Source organism: Thermobia domestica, chromosome 1 (assembly GCF_964235325.1).
Source record: "Thermobia domestica chromosome 1, izTheDome1.hap1.1, whole genome shotgun sequence".
Classification (NCBI taxonomy): domain Eukaryota; kingdom Metazoa; phylum Arthropoda; class Insecta; order Zygentoma; family Lepismatidae; genus Thermobia; species Thermobia domestica.
In genome coordinates this window covers 167,881,584-167,898,737 of record NC_137454.1, presented here as the reverse complement: position 1 = coordinate 167,898,737, position 17,154 = coordinate 167,881,584, and the positions used below count along the sequence as shown (strand labels likewise).

Below are 17,154 nucleotides of genomic sequence, written 5' to 3'. Positions count from 1 at the left end.
CTGTACGTCATAAGAGATTGTCTCTGTATCCCATAAGTATTTCAAAACCAGAACTGCTCAATGGATTGCATTCAGCTACGACCAATATGAAGGAAAATCGTTGCATCTCTTTCGTTTTCTTTCCCTCTTCTCTTTCTGCTTGTAAACGAGAAACAGGGGTGAAGTTGAGAAATATCATTAAACAGTGATGCCATTAAAAATACAAGTTCACAGGTAATTAAAAATATCAGGCAGTACTATCATTACAGAAATATGAGTTCATACATAGTTACACAATTTCTCAGAGTAGAGCATAAGCTAGGGAAAGACAAAGGTGCTTCGGTATATACCTAAATAATCTTGCTAACACGTATATGATTTAACAGAACTATCTTGTGATCATATGGTTAGCGTACACGCCTTTGAAGTAAGAGACTCGTGTTTGATCTCCGGAGGAAGCCCATATGGTTCATATTTCATATTAAGCTATAGATCCACAGCTCATGTGACCTCAGTGCAAAATGGGACGCTGAACTACAAAACAAATAATCAACCAACGTGAATAAATTATATCCATCCATGTCACTCCCGGAATTTGTATTCTTCTTTCCAGGAATTTTTCCAAGAATTATTCCACTTTTTCATCAGAAATAACCTGGAAGCTCTACCAGTGTTGCACAAACTCCATCCTTGGTTGACCATTTAATATTTGTTATTTGACATGTAGAAAGTAAAGTGCAGCTTTCATATGGAACAGGCCTAATTTCTAGCTCTATCTGGTTACGTGATCAAATCTACTGACGAGCTTCTAGCTGCCGAGTAGAAATCTGATGCCTGATATACGATATAACAGGAATAATAATAATAATAATAATAATAATAATAATAATAATAATAATAATAATAATAATAATAATAATAATAAGAAGAAGAAGAAGAAGAAGACGTCAGAGAACGTTAACTTTCAATTGCACGAATAACACTTGCCTGCGAATTTTAACTTTTGGATCATTGCATGAGGTATAGTATGCCACGTTTCATATTTCGGGTGTACCGAATTCAGAACAAAAATCGGTTTAGTTATTGCACATCAGGTTTTCTTGCAAATTGCATATTAACATTGCCAATATCAATGTATCTAATGGTTTATTGCAATTCATAACACTGCTACGAATACTGGTGCACTTACTAATATAAGCAATATTAATATCTTATATTTGTATTTCTAGTGCTGTATGCGACAATAATAAGTAATGCGACTCGTAATCACGATATTAAAAACAAACAAGGCAAGAAAACGGGGGGAAAGAAGCAATGTTTATGGATAAGCATTCACTATAAAACAGTAAGACTCTTAAAGCAAGGAAAAGTAAACTCCATAGTGTTTTTGAATTTGTGCTCTCATCTGCGCCATTTTAAATGAGGAAATAACGGACCCATAGGTCATGACATGCCGCACAAAAATCCACACTAGTGGATTTTACGCCTCTTCCCTGAGAAACTGAGTCTTGTTGCGGCACGCTTGTGACTAGTGGCAGAATCTTCTCTCTGCAACAACCATCAGTAGCCTGCAAACATGTTGCAATTTCACTTTCCTTGATAACGACGTTCGAGTTCCTTGAGGTCCTGATGAATTTTCTCTCCTTGTTCCTCACTCACGACTCCAAGATTGTCTGGAAAATAGTCCAGATGGGAAAACAGCATATGCACTTTCAAACTCATGGCACAACCAAATTCTTTAAAACACAGTAGCATTCTTTCCACCATGTCTTTATAGTTTGGATCCTTTCTGTTGCCAAGAAAGTTTTTCGCTACATCTCGGAAAGCTTGCCATGCTGAACGCTCGTTCTGGTTCATGACATTTTCAAAATTTGCGTCACCAAAAAGTTTCCTAATATCTGGACCATCGAAGATGCCCTCTTTAACTTTTGCATTACTGATGCCAGGAAATTTTTGACACAGATATTTGAAACACTCACCTTCAGTATCTAGAGCTTTTACAAATTGCTTCATTAAGTCAAGCTTAATGTGAAGGGGAGGTAACAGTATATCATGTGCATTAACAAGACTTGCGCGTTGTAAGTTTTTCGAACCAACATTCCACTGCCTATCTGGCCATTCCTTTTGAGTCCAGTGGACTGCCCCTGTCCGACTGTCCCACTCACACTGAAAACATGGGAATTTGGTATAGCCTGACTTTTGACCCAGCAGAAGGCCGATTACCTTAAAATCCCCACATATTTGCCATTGATGTTTGTGGTACTTTATCTTGTTCAACATCAACATCAACATCAATCAAGGTTTTCGTAGCTTTCCCTCATGACAACAGAATAAGCAACTGGAATGGATGCTAGTTTGTTTCCGTTGTGTAGGAGTACACACTTCAAACTCCGCTTGGAAGCATTGATGAAAAGTCTCCATTGGGATCGATCATACTCAGACATCAACCCAGTTAGTCGTGATCCCAGTAGTTCGGCAGATTCCTTTGTGAGACCAAGGTCACGAACTAAATCATTTAAACCACTCTGTTCGAAAAGTATAGGCTCTGTTGATTCTTGTGGGTCAAAGTCCGAATTGTCATTGTTGTCACTAGGAGATTCGGAAGAGGCTTCGATTAATTGGTTTGGTGGCTGTGGGACAGGTATGTCAGGACCATGGGATACTGGTAGACTGACGGATGGAATTGTAGTTAGGTAAGCAATTTTAGCCCTGTTCCTACTGTTGAAACCTTTCACATTCACAGAACAAAAGTAGCAATTGGTACTGTGGTCAGTAGGCTCACGCCACACAGTGGGGATTCCAAACGGCAATGCTCGTCATTCACCTTTCATCCATTGCCGCAGTTGCTCGATGCATGTTCGACAAAACTTATGTAGTGCCCACGACTTCTCCTGATCTCCCAATGTTAAACCAAAATACGGAAGATAAGCCTTTCGCACAAAGGAAGTTATATTGCGCCGTTGTTTCGTGGCCACAAATGTTCTACATATATAACAGAATATACCTGGATTATTCTTACAACCTCGACGCTGCATTCCGAAAAGTCTGTGAACAAGCACTTCACTTTCGTCACTAAATACTAAGCACACACCACGATATTAGGGACTTCAAAGCACTGAGCACAATTAGGTATTTCACAACGAAACTGTAAGAATCATTCGCAGGGAAAGCAATATACTAAACAAAACAATGCCACTACGTGTTACTACCGTACCGTACCGCTAGGCGGACACGATAAGCTGTTGTTTAGCTACTGCTACAACATTTCAAGCCATGAGAGTGATAGCATTTCAGCCAATCAGCCAATCATGGTTTATAGTTCATTCTCTTCAGCATGAAACATGCTTTCCAGAGGTGCTATGTATTGGGGCCCATAACGTACTTCAACAGGAAAAATTGGGAGAATGTCGGGAAAATTACCTCCAGAAATCCCTCTCATCAACTTTGGCCCCCTCTGGAGTGGCCCCGGGTAAAGGCACACAATCCAAATATATTTCAGAAATTAGTATAGGGGATAAGAAATGTGTATATCAAGTTTTGTATTGATAGACAGAATAGATATGAGGGAAAAGCTTGTATACCAATACACGCTTTTCCCTCATATCTATTCTGTCTAGCAATACTCGTATTTTCTGAAATTTTATTTATATTTTCAATATGTTGCCCGGTCACATCAAGTAGAAATTGATAAATGGATATCATTTATTTGTAATTTTAGAAAAGTCTTTAGATGCTTATTTTGTACCCTGAACTTTTACGTTAACATTATCCAACTTATCGGTTGTTTTTTTATTTCAACAAGAAGTAGGATTTTGTAGCTTCAACCAACTCATTCACTGTTTCCCCGCCTCTCTCTATTCTGCTCGAATAGAGACTTAGAAAAGTGTAACACTCTGTGGGAGAGGCCTTCTTTAAACTACCCTGCTCTCACTTAAATGTGTAACACGAAATTTCATTGCAGAGTTTAGTTTCCTGCGTATACTGCTCCTCGACTTGGATAAGATGCTTTGCTGTCAATTAGAGGTCGGCCTTCATATTCTCGATGCATTTAAAAATTCCAATATGAAATCACTTCACGGGTAAAGATGGCGATATTCTATCGTCACTTGGAGCGTTCCAATGCTGTCTAAATTAAGAAGCTTCTCTGTCTGCTTTTCACTAATCGTTTCCATCAACAGTGTTCCATTTCTTAGTTTTCTTATATGTTTTAGCTGTTCAGCTTTCTGTTATTACTAAAGTTATAAATTACCGATTATGTAATTTATAATTTTAATAATAACAGAAGGGGACAAGCCTTTGATCCCGCTCGGATAGTTAGAACCACTACTGAGATTTTGAGCTTACTTTTTTTTTAATCTTAATTACATGGTAGTAAAATAATGGAGCCGCAACACTTGTCTTTTCCATCATATCTATATTTATAGATGCTTCTTACAGTTGTTCTTAAGTTTTAGATTTCTTACGGGAAGTTCCGGTCCTGAAGAATTTGAGAATGATTTACCCATAAATTGTTTTATTTTTAAACACAATGGGCCTTATGCAGAGTCGTTCTGACGCGTGATTAGTGCCATACTAAAGAGTTCAAATAACATATGTTTCCTGCGATAGTCAGGCCTTTAGTATGACGCTAATCATACATCAAAACGATTCTGCATCGGCCCAATAAATTTAAGAAAACGCATGATCACCGCAACACCAAATTTGGGCGTTCACAAGGAGAACTAACGCTACATCCTAACAATCCCGTAGTCACATCCTCGCCAAAAGATCAGCGTGAAGCTGACACTGTCAAGGAGAATGGGAAGTGCACCTAACAACCATTCCCGTCGACAAAAGGACATAGTAACGGAATACAAAAGAAAAAGAAAGAAAGCGAATGGTGCTTTTTATGTTTCTTTCTTGAAAGCTTTTATTAAAAAAATATAACAAAATACTGGAATCACAGATAGATAAATAGATCAGGATGGTGTATGTCGACATCAAAGGAAGATGTCCCTTAATCATCCTTAACCATAAATCCCAGTATCCACCCATGAATCCTGCAGGAGTATTCGTAACTGAAAGGGTATGCAAAGAACATCAAGATGAAGGGTGACCAAATGAATGATTAATGAAGCTACCCACTCGGTCCAACCCCTTCTCGACAATGACGATCGGCTGCATGAGAGGTAGATTCATATAACAGTAGCTACAATCTTTACATTAAAGACATACAGTATTTAGGTTGTTTCACTAGGTTAGGAACAAACTTACCGATGACTGTTGGTTCCAAGTCTATCATGATTGCTCTGGGAACATGTTTACCTCCTCCTGTTTCACTGAAAAAAGTGTTGAAGCTATCATCGCCACTTCCAGCAAGTTTGTCTGAAGGCATTTGACCATCAGGCTGAATTCCATGTTCCAAACAATACAACTCCCAGCATGCGTTGCCGATCTGAACACCGGATTGGCCAATGTGAATTGATATACATTCACGCTGCAAGGAAAAGTTTAAAAAGGTTTTACTGATACAAAAAATTATTTACAATATAAGGGAAGATATTAAGTGATCCTGGATTTAGACTAGGACTGAAGCAGAGGCGTCACTTGGGCTTTTACAATGCTATTCCCTAATGCCGTAAGCGTCGGTGGACCACCGATGGGCAACAAGCGACATCTCTCCAAAAATTGGTGGCCCCGCAGCAACGATCCGTGGTGGCCTTACTTCCGTTTTGAAAATTATAGCATCAGCGGCAGAGACGAGACAGAACGCCAATGAACCACAAAATTACTCCTCAAAACACGTTAAATCCCCTATATGCGTGATTTGTTTACATCAAGATGAGTCTAAAAACACTTTTTAAACAGTTTTTTTAAGTAGCTCAGGATGGGCGCGAACCACCAACCTTAAGATTATTAGCCGCGTGTTCTTCCGATTTCACCACGGGGACGATGAAGGAAACCGCTTGTAGAGAGATAAATCGTTGAAGTCGTTCTAATTTGCCTAATTCGAGTGCTCTTTTAACCGTGTATATTCGACAATAACCGTTTGGGATCAGATAAAATGCATTTGCCATGTAATTTTATAACAAAATGACACGCGTCTATTTACTTTATTTCATAGTTCCCCCATATTCACTTTCTAATGATCGACGATAGTTGCCATCGAAATTCATATAATTATACGCATAAATTTCAAGAGTTTTCACTTGATGATGTAGAGGCAGGGGTTACTCTTCACCTCCGGAGCTCACTTTAGGAGCAATTCGTCAGGAAAAAATGATATATAATAATAACCGGATGCACATGACTGACAATAATTTGTGTTGGTTCCTTCGCGATTCTCCGCGGCGAATCGAAGGAGCGCGGACCAAAATAAAGTCCTCGATGTTACGCGGTGGTAACTTTAACATCCCAACTTTAAATATCTGTTTCGACTCGACGAAACTCTGCCACTAGTGGCATACTAGCGGCAATCCTTCGACGCGTAGCTATGTTGACGATCGACATTTATTGGCAAGTGGGCTACTAGGTGTTGGCGACGTTTACGGGATGGGATCATTTAAAACATACTTTTAAATAAATAGTATACTAATTTATTTATAAGAGAGGTGAATGTGTCAGTGGACAATCTTGCTCCCCTCCTCCTTTCCTGACAAAACATGAAATGACGCTACTGTTTTGAAGAGCTTGGTCAGCGCGTTCATTTAAAAAAAAAATGCAGTAACTTTTGCATACAGAAAGCGTGTCACCTCTTGCAATTTCTTAGAGACAATGATTAGGAATAATTCTATTTGGTTCTCTGCTAAACGAAAACTAAGAAAAGATATATAACATTGAAGAAAAAAGAGCATTTTCTAAAATTTGATACTGCAATATTCAGTAATAAGTAGGCTATATGGAAATAACCCATTATTTGAAAATATTCATTATTACAGAATGTATACTGAAAAAGAATTAATTTGGCTATCTTTTCATATAGTTTCTTTCTTTCCTTCTTTCTTCTTAATTTCTTATTTTGGTGAGTTTTTAATGCCTCATTTCGACACAGAGCTTATATAAAATATGGACCAATAGCTTAACACAGAATTCGAACAACATGAACTTTCACCGGCAACTAAACCGAGTCTTCTACAACAAAGAAACTGATCATCTACTTTCGAAAAAATCAAAATAAAATTCACTAAATTGGGGCTCATTCCAATCCTAACTAATAATAAGACAGAACTAGTTTGCTCCTACTACTCAAAACACAAGAATTATTTCAGGTTTCGCTTTGCAAAAGTTTTGGAATGGAAGTTGAAAAGTTAACATTCAGTTTTGAGTTTGCAAGTAAAATATAGCTCTGGCCCTGTAGCCTCTACCAATTCCTTATATGGGCACTGGTTTACTGTGTGAAAAATAAAACGGAAACGAAATTATTGGAGTGCTATCAACGTGGATTGCTATTTCTCATCGCCTGTCAGTTACAACATCTTCTCAGCTATTGCACGGAATCTTTCACACCTTTGTTTCTCCTAGAATGACATGTTATATTTCCTGTGCTAGCATGGCTGGAATTGTTTTCCAATAAATTATTTCGAAGAAACTTTAGTTTCCTTTCGCCAGATTTAGTAACGCTTGATTATTTCTTATAGAGCTATCTACAAATTCAAGTTATTGAAAAAACAAGGAATCCATCGGAGAATTGAAATCAAACACTATCTAAGAAATCCAAGTGTTACTGGGCTCATGCTGACCATAACCTTTTAGGTGACCACACTATTTGGTTTAGTGGTCGTAAACTGAACATATAATCCATCTCCTCTGTAATGATGATGGCCGGGAATATCGGATCGTTAGAAGCTATTTCCTCCAGTCTGCTATGGATGATGACACAAGCCTCCTGGTCATGTGTAAATGTCTTTGGCATTAATTTCATTGATACACGCCGAATCTCTAGAGCTTTGTGTAAGATTTGGTGACATGAGCCAATGGAAATACGAGGAGAGGCTGAAAAGTTCATGAAATCACCAAGAAGAAATTTACCTTGAAGAACCATTTTAATACGCTATTCAACGTATTACCCCCGAAGCTCAACACACTTTTCACAACGATGTTGAAACATTTCTAACCCTTGCAAATAGTCTTGTCCTGCTGTGCAAACCAGCCCTCCACCTCCTCAATGAGTGCCTCATCAGATGGAAAATGAATTTTCCAGCCTCCCCCTCGTATTTAATTTCTATTCATTCCGACTCAGGGTTAGGCGATCAGGACGGGGATTATCCTCCATGGATTTTCTTTTAACTTGGAAATGTGCAAACTGCTGGAAGCTTGTTGCGCGACTTATTGAGGCATCAACGAGAAACATGTTTGTCTCTGTTCCAAGATTCAAACAAAATTTAACACATAACTCCCTTGGTGTTACATGGTTAGCATATGTGCCTTTGGCGCGGGAGACCCAGGTTCAATTTCCGGTGGGAGTTCATGTTGTTCGAATTCAGTGTTACACGATGGGTACAGATCAACAGAATGCTGACATCAAAACCAGCCAATGAAAACAAAATTTAACACAAATTAGCTGCTTATCTCTATCACTCATTTCACAGTCCGACATGATACTGCACATAATTGAGCTTCACTTAACACTGCCTGAGCTCAGCTGAGTCATAACACTGGGACGTTAAATGTACATACGGTGAAGATTAATACTTTTGAAAAGATCTGGAAATTAAATGAAGGGTTTACTCGAGTAGACAGTTCTACCAAATAGAAAATTTATAGGTAAAATCCGATGTGAAACATTTTTTGCGACGAAATGAAAGTGTGAATATAAGTAATTTCGGTCCATGTTCCGTTAAGGGGGTCCAAAACTGCACTGGACCCCTTAAGCTAACCTAATCTAACTTAACCTGACCTGACCTAACCTAACGTAACCTAAGCTAACCTAATAGAACCTAATATAACGTTATATTATGTAATAAAACGAAAATCAATAGAAAGAAGTGGTGTCAAAGACACTGGACCCCCTTAACGGAACATTGACCGTAATTTCGATCAGTGCACAGCGTATTGAAATGAATTTTAAAATGATAGTGAAAGTATTGTTTGTGTAACTTTTAACTGAAGCGGAAGGGGACATAATACAAGAATGCAAATAGAAACAGACGGCGAGATTTTTTTTTCGTACATAAGTAATGTACGTTTGTGATGGATGTATACAAACATATGGTTGCTCTAACCTAACCTGAAAATGTAAGAAATCTGTCAAAAGTAGGTACAACCGTCTGCCGTCGAGTAATGCCTAAATGAATAGTCCTTGTATATATTGTAGGTTATATATAGATTAAGATATATTCAATATAATGGCATCGTAGATAAGTATTTAGTACAGGTGAAGTTCATAACATTAATAATACATTGGTTTTTGAACTTACGTACTATTAATAAATAATAAAGTACAAATACTGCACGTAAAGAAGTTTACAATGTAGAAAACAAAGGATGATAAACTATCGTCTCACCAAAAAACCATACATATGAATAGAAAATAAAATATATACTTACCATTCTGATAAAATATTAAAGCCGATTAATAAGTTAAAATAAAATATAAATCAAAATAATGCTAAAATTATAGCAAAAATGATCTCCACAAGCCCCCCAATATCAAATTAGCTCAAAAAGTTTTAATTTGTAAGTGTTTCCATGGTGATAACAAAAGAACTATAAGCAGCGTTACCTAGTTTTTTTTTTTTAAATCCAAACATTTAAATTAATTGTGCCATTTGAACTAGCAGTAATTCAATATTTATTATAACCAAAAGATGTAATTTTGTAGTAGTTTATAAAGATCATTCGTACAAAATAGAGTTCAAAGCAGTTTATGTAGTGGTGCTCAAGTAACATTTAATTAATTGTGGGTAGAGTTCATTTGTAGTGGGGACAAGGAAGGCGCTGCCCCCTGCAAAGGACTTAATAAATGAAAAATAATGAAATCATCTCAAGATTCAGTAAAATGTTCTATCATTATAGATATTTTTGATACCATTAAAAACAATTATCAACTATTTATTCGTTTCGTCTCATAAAAACGTAATTTTATATTCTGTTCTTTATAGGGTCTTTATTATTATTATTATGTCTTCTGTCGGCAGGTCCTGAGACTACTTTTTAAATTTTTAATTAATTTGTTTATTATTATTTGGTTCGGGGACTTGAAATATTTCTTCCATATTTCTCGATCTTCAGCTTCCTCTTTTAACTCCCAATATTTTTTCTATTTTTCAAATTATCGATCAATTGTGTTATTCTTCCTACTTCTCGCTTCTCTTCCATCTTTTTTTTCTGTGGCAGTGTGAAGAAGGCAATTTCTTCGCCAGGTACGTCATTGGTTTTCCTTGCTGGCTAAGAGCGTCCTCTTCTCTCCTACTCGTTTTTTTTTAATATCTTCGTTTATTACGCTGTCCGTATATTTTATCTTCTCCATCTTCCTCCAATACCACATTTCGAAGTTCTCAAAACATTTCTTCACAACCTCCGTAATATTCAAATTTCTAAACCATTCAGTTCAATTCTTCATATAGGCTATAGTATTTGACAGCTTAGTTCAATATTAAGCCTGCTAGTTAATAGTGGTCTTTCCTTGATGACTGTCTCTTTTGCTACGGCAATTCTTAACCTGATCTCTTTGGTGCATTAAGCGTCTCTCGTTAAAATACTTGCCAGATGTTTGAAATGATCATCCTCTTCAAGTTCTCTTTGTTGTACTCTGACCCATAACGGCGCATTTTTACGGGATATTCTCGTGACTTTCGATTTTTCGACGTTGATTTCCATTCCATATTGTTTCCCTGTGTCAACTATTTTGTCCACCATCTCCTGTATTCCTTCTTCAGTTCTAGCCATAAGAGCTGTCATCCGCATACCTGACCTTATTAATGATCTGCTCTCCAATCTGCCAATGTACAACTCCCATTAATTCTTCCTTCATTAAGCACTCACTATGAAAGTTAAATAATCGGGTTGAATATTACATCCTTGTCTCATTCCTTTTCCAATCTTCACGCTATTGGATTCTCCTTCATTCAAATACAACTTCACTTGTTGTCTCATGTACATGTTGCAAGTGAGTCGTCGGTCTCTTCAGTTGACCCCAATTCAGTCTGTCGAAAGCTTTTTGTCAGTCGATGAAGCATAAACCAAACAGGTTTGGTTTATTTGTTTCTTGTAGTTTGTCGTCCATTTAAGCAACGAGGCCTCATGAGACGTGGACTTAGAGTTTAACATGGGATCTGAACCATTATGCTGTGTTAAAATTTCAGTTATCCCACCGAGAATCGCACTCGCACCACATGCACTAAAGATGCAGTAGCCGCTAGACCAGCGATTAGGGCTTCGAAGTTTTGGTAAATGATCGTTTGTTTTCTGTTTTTGTGTTTCTATTAAGTTTCAGGTTACGTTTACCAAAACCAAGAGGAAACTAGTTGAGAATGTCCAAGAAGATTGCCACAACGAACTTAAAAGAATTAATTTTTCTTATTAACTTCTACAGACTTTATACCAATTGTTCTATGTACTTTATTATTATACTCATTAATCAATTCTTGTGATATATCTATCCATTTATAATTTTCTTGAGTACAAAATTTGTTCCACATGTTTTGTTTAAGGGCTCTGTTAAAACATTCTACAATATGTTGTTTTACGAAGACACATGCTCAAAATGGATGGCTCAAAATTGAAAAATTCGCAAAATATTATCTCTCTATGATTTATGGTTCCCGAGATATGGCTCCTTAAATCTCCCGAAATCAGAATATTTTTGGCCAATATCTGGGGAACGATCGCCAATCGGCCAGTGGTCACCGGTTACTATTTGGTACCAATATGTTCAACATCCTCTTAGGTATTGATCAACACCAATATGATATTTCTATGACTTACTTTTTCCTAGATATGGCTCCTTAAATCTCCCTATATCGGAACTTTTTTGGCCAATATCTCGGGAACGGTAAGAGTGACGAGAAAAATTCCATCACTTTCTCAGTTTTTGATGCTCTATCGAATAGAGGGCTTAAAATTGCAAAAAGTTGCAAAAAAAAAGAAAGAAAAAAAGAATTCAGTAATGAACTTTTTATGTTCATTGAATATTTAAAAGATTCAAGTAATAATTTGCATTGTATGAAGTTTTAGAATTACTTTTTACTGCACGGATAACTATCATGGGTCTCATTAAATATCTTTCTATGTAACATTTACGATCGCAACTCGATATATTAAAAATAAATTGTTATTTTTGTTTTTTTTTAGTTCAATATCCTATGATTATGCTCTGAAGCTAAGAAGATGGTAAGAAGTGTTTTTGTATTACACAAAATACAAAAGGAATTTTCTTAGTGTAGAAAATATAAATTCGAATTTATATACCAGTTTTACATATAGTGTCCCAAAAATCATAACTGGGATGTATATTGTACAAACAGGAATCGTTAGGGACAGTTCACTATGGTAATGACTAATTTATGCCTCTGTGGTATACACTAAGCATTGAAACAGTTGCATTAGCTTGAATATTTCCTTGTTCCAGTTGGATCACATTTCGAATTGTTGCTGATTACACAAGGGCCTTCATCTCCATTGAGAGATATCTAGGGATTTTAGATCAAGTGAACGTAATACCCACTCCAATAGATCGTAACATCCAATTCAACATCCAGGAAATTGCTGATTTTGCAAAATTGTGCAAATATTTGGGGTAGCGTTTTGATTTGATTGGTCAGGGGGGCACTAAGGCGAGTTCTTGCCCGGGCGACAATTAGCGTAATTGCGTCGCTGACTTCGTCCAAATTTTGCAGATATGTTGGTGTTGTTTAAGATTCAATAATGGAAATACGTTGACAATGATATACGTTTTTCAGACCCCCCATTGTACCATCACATTACCCTTTCCTTGTACCTTAATCCAACATCTTGTGTTATCAGGAAACCAGTATCGTGGATTTTGCTTGCTGAACTCCCCATAACCGAAAACAAATATATTGTCCTTATTAGTATGTAGTATGTTGAAGACAAATTTGGGATTACATCTCTTTCTGTTAACGCCTTCTCACAAAACTGGAAACTACGATCTGGGTAATTCTCCCCCAAATGTTGCGGTAGTTGCAATTTTAATCGATGCTATTTATGCTCCTTTAATATCTTGCGGACACTGTTCTTGGTGGAGTCATTGCTTTTAATGGTTTCTTGACCAGCTGATAACTCGGATGTACCTTGAGCATGAACTACCAGAACTGTCTTCCCTTTCACTGATTTTGTGGCTTAAAAGTTTCGTAATAACTGTTGGTAATATAAAATAACGATTCCTGTAAGATCTTGATTATCAAAGGTTTCGGTAATTTTCGTGGAATTACGGCCGCCAACTAGTAGAATTTTTCTAATGTGCTTGTATTCTGTCATTCCAATACCAAGCCAAAACCAGCTATAACGATTTGCATATGATTCCTCAGAAATTACACATGCTATACGAAATCATGTTATTGGTATCATAAATAACTTTTAACGTATTATAGATGCTGCAAAATCGACTTTACCAACGTGTTCTGAACAAATTCTACCCTTAAATCATTACTGTATTACATAAACTTAATCATATTTTAAAAACGACCTAAATCCAATATAACAAGAGAACCTCGAATTAGGGCTGCGGTGGCTCAGTGGTAGATCGTTCACCTCTGGTGCATGGGATCCTTGGTTCGAGCCAAGTGAGCTTTGTGGTGTACAAACACCGTGTGGGTGGGTTTTCTCGGGATTCTTCCGTTTCCTCCCACTTTCTTCATTCCACCATGTCATTCTTTTCTCATCAGCATCGTCTCTTTAAACTAGCCGGCATAACAGTGGGACGTAAAACTTAAAGATAATGATGATAATGGGACCTTGAATATCACCCGGAAAGTCTTGCCAATCATACAAACTATCCCTAGTTACTCACGTTTGTAAAATATATTTTTCTGCCCTGACTTTTGAGAGACTGTATATTCCTATAATAGCAGTTCTCGATATTCTCAATACTGTGAAATGCTATTATCTTTATTCTTAAACCATTCCAAAATTAACGTAAAAAAGGGGGAACACTAAACTTTCCCATCAAACAAAACATTTATTGATTTTCTTTACCTAAGGATTCTAATCAAAGAGCTTGATGGAATATAATAGGTTGATGTGCTGCAGCTTGTAGATTGATGATGAAGCTTGATACGGAATCACGCCCAATGTTTGTGTCAAACATTTGTTCATATCAAATGTAAACTTGGTAAAATAAAATTATGACTTCTCCGAGAAGAAAAAGGTGGCGGCTATTTCCGTAAAAGTCTTTGCAAACTTTACGGTTTGCAATATTAGGCAAAAGATGCAACATGAAATTCAAAATGATCTGCCGAGTACCGAAAACTAAAACGAAAATTTTAGGTTGCGTTGAAACAAACCATAGCTGAATTGGGACCGTGATCTGCAAACCAATTGAATATTGATTTTTTCGAAATCAGATTTCGAATAAAGTAAGCTTGCTCCTATATCATAAGATAATTTAATGCTTTGATTCTTAATTAAACGATAGATAAGTGTAATTTAACAAAGTAGCAAAATTCTCAATGGGCACCATTCCATAATAGTTTTCGTTAATGCAACCGGCGCTCCAACTTTGATTATATGCATAACAGCACGTTTTCTGTCTTTTACGGTCCGCAAAATCATACGTTGCATCGTGCCCCGCAAGTTTTGCGAAACTTTTTACGGAATCACGCCCAATGTTGTGTCTAATATTTGTTCATGTCAAATGCATTTGATAAAGTAAAATTATGACTTCTCCGAGAAGAAAGAGGTGGTAGGGTACAGTGGAGTTGGTGAAGTAATCAAACGAGATATATCAACTATCAATTGAGGTGGCGGTGGGCGTGTAATTTGCTTAAATTTTAGTATTTCAGGTAAGATTTAAATTTATATGAGCTATTGTTATTAAACACACCATTCTATGCATATTTAAAAATTGTTATTAGCATGTAAATACAAGTTACATTAGCTGAGTTAGACCGGCAAAGTTTTTCTCCTACAGTGGGCCATTTCACAATGTTAACGGATCCTTAAATGTAACCATTAAACAATATTGAAGCTTATTATATATGTAACTTTGTAGCAACGACAGCAGGACGATACATGTTAAGTGTCAATTCCCTAGTTATTCTGACAAGACATGCAAGTTTACAATATGCCTTTACATTAAAAAAAAAAAAAAAAAAAACAAAAAAAAAAACTTGCCTATCGTACGCCAAAATAATTACAAATAGATTGATACGTTTATTAATGCCAAAAGTACGCATCAGCCCGTGCTTCTCACTGAAAGATTCACTAAGATATAGGCTACCCTCTTATTTCGTGCATTATGACCAAATGATTGTATACAGACTACAGGTTGATAGTATGCGTGCAATTTCATGTGTTATAAAACGATGATATTGATTAAGAGTGTTTTGCCTTACAGAGAATTTTACGGTTAAAATGAGAGGATTGTGTAGGATGTTAATATCCACTGTCGGAGGATTTTTTTACAATCTAGGAAACCGGTATTTCATGTTTATAGTCTAAAATCGTAAGTACTATACTGGGGTTAAAATTAATGAATGCATATGAAATGTTACTTACTGTGTAATATACTAATTTTCACTTGCGGAGTATTTATGAACGTTGTAGGAAACCTGTATTTTATGCGATATCGTGTTTGTTTCACTATCCTTGTTTATGCGTATACCCTCCCATGCTGATGCGCCCACTCTATGCGGATACATCCCTGCGTGGTCCCTCCTGCTGCGTTCTTGTCCTGATTGTTGGATAACTTGGCTTTTGGTGGCCACTTAGCACAAGTTAGTTTGTGGTTTTTGCTCGGTCGTTTTTATGACACGTCTGGACGCGTATTTATATCTGTAAAGGGAGGTCCTCGCAAAGTGAATCTGCACTCATGATTGCACCTCTTACCCGTAGAAACAATTTGTTAGACACTACGACTAAATTTCGTGATGAAAACTGATTGCATGTAATACAGAAGGCTGTTTCATCCTTATAGTAGGAAGCCACTCTCAAAATTTTCATTCTCCCTTTCAAATCGCCTTGTGTATAGGACCTAAATGCCCATAGGAATTATGGGTTAAATTCCAAAGTTGGGCGTCCGTTTCCAGAGATTTTTTTTAAAAATTTACAGGAAATATATGAATAAAATGATCGTTTGTGTGCTTGATAATATATAAGTCTTGAAAAATCTGTTTATTTGTTATATATAAGCGGTTATAAACATGGGACTATATGGCGAGCGGAAGGAACTACTTGGCGCAAGGTAACCGAACAGTTGCATTGTGGGAAAGAAACTAGCATTTATGTTACCAACATGGCGAATGTACAGCGGGGGACACTTCTAAATGGTACACCTTAGCCGTAAATCTCCATATGGCTGTACCATTTAAAAGTGTCCCCCGCTGTACAAGGGCAATGAACTAGTAGTTTTAACATTTGTGAAGGAATACATTGATAACGAGCAAAATATTTTAAAAGTTTGTGAAGAGCACGGATTAATGAACCTAATAACAAATTGCAGAAAGTGTGGAAAGGAGATAACAGAAAAAACTTGACAAAAGCGGACGCCCAACATTGCAAGTACAACAATTGAAATTTCAATAATTAATTGCGAATGTTAGGGGCTGCAGCCGCATGAACGGTTAACGGATATTAAATACTTAGGGACTTCTCCAATACACGTAAAAAATTCAGATTTTTAAAAGGTGGGGTTTTTGAGAAACTGGCGTCCAAACATTGCGCCTTAATGAAATTTTCAGCTTTTCATCATGCTATAACGTGGGATGTAATAATCAGAAACGTAAGTTCTTTACATTATCAAAAGACCTTATGGAATAGATTTCGATGCTAGAAGCAGATGGTTAATATTGCTCGTGAGGATAGAAAAAAAAAATGTTTGAAGTTAGCAAAAAATTCACCAAAGTTGGCAACATTGCGAGTAAATTGCGCGATTTCTATTGGACCAATAGACGAATTTTGGCCCTCCAACGAAACATACAACTTTATACTCTTCCTGCTGTTGCGATTATGTTACTAAGTACACTCGTTTCTCTACAATAAAATTTTTAATTTGACATGTTTTTCAGTTTTTCGAGCAAT

The 17,154-nt window shown here is 36.7% G+C and overlaps 2 protein-coding genes across 3 annotated transcripts in view; one reads left to right on the top strand and one right to left on the bottom strand.

The window, feature by feature from the left end:
* Positions 1-9,663, bottom strand: part of LOC145690871 (tubulin alpha-1C chain-like) — a 49,771-nt gene extending 40,108 nt beyond the window's left edge. The window contains exons 1-2 of the mRNA XM_081766271.1: positions 9,505-9,663; positions 5,233-5,455 (exon numbers count right to left, since the gene is read on the bottom strand). Coding sequence (XP_081622397.1) covers positions 5,233-5,455; positions 9,505-9,507 — 226 coding nt within the window. The 5' untranslated portion in view covers positions 9,508-9,663. The remainder of the gene's footprint in view (positions 1-5,232; positions 5,456-9,504) is intronic.
* Positions 9,664-14,761: 5,098 nt separating this feature from the next.
* AP-1-2beta (adaptor protein complex 1/2, beta subunit) overlaps positions 14,762-17,154 on the top strand; it is a 68,831-nt gene continuing 66,438 nt past the window's right edge. Inside the window, exon 1 of one of the 2 annotated variants that reach the window (XM_081766249.1) lies at positions 14,762-14,918. The gene's annotated coding sequence lies outside the window, so the exon portion shown is untranslated. The remainder of the gene's footprint in view (positions 14,919-17,154) is intronic. The other variant, XM_081766259.1, reaches the window with a different exon arrangement.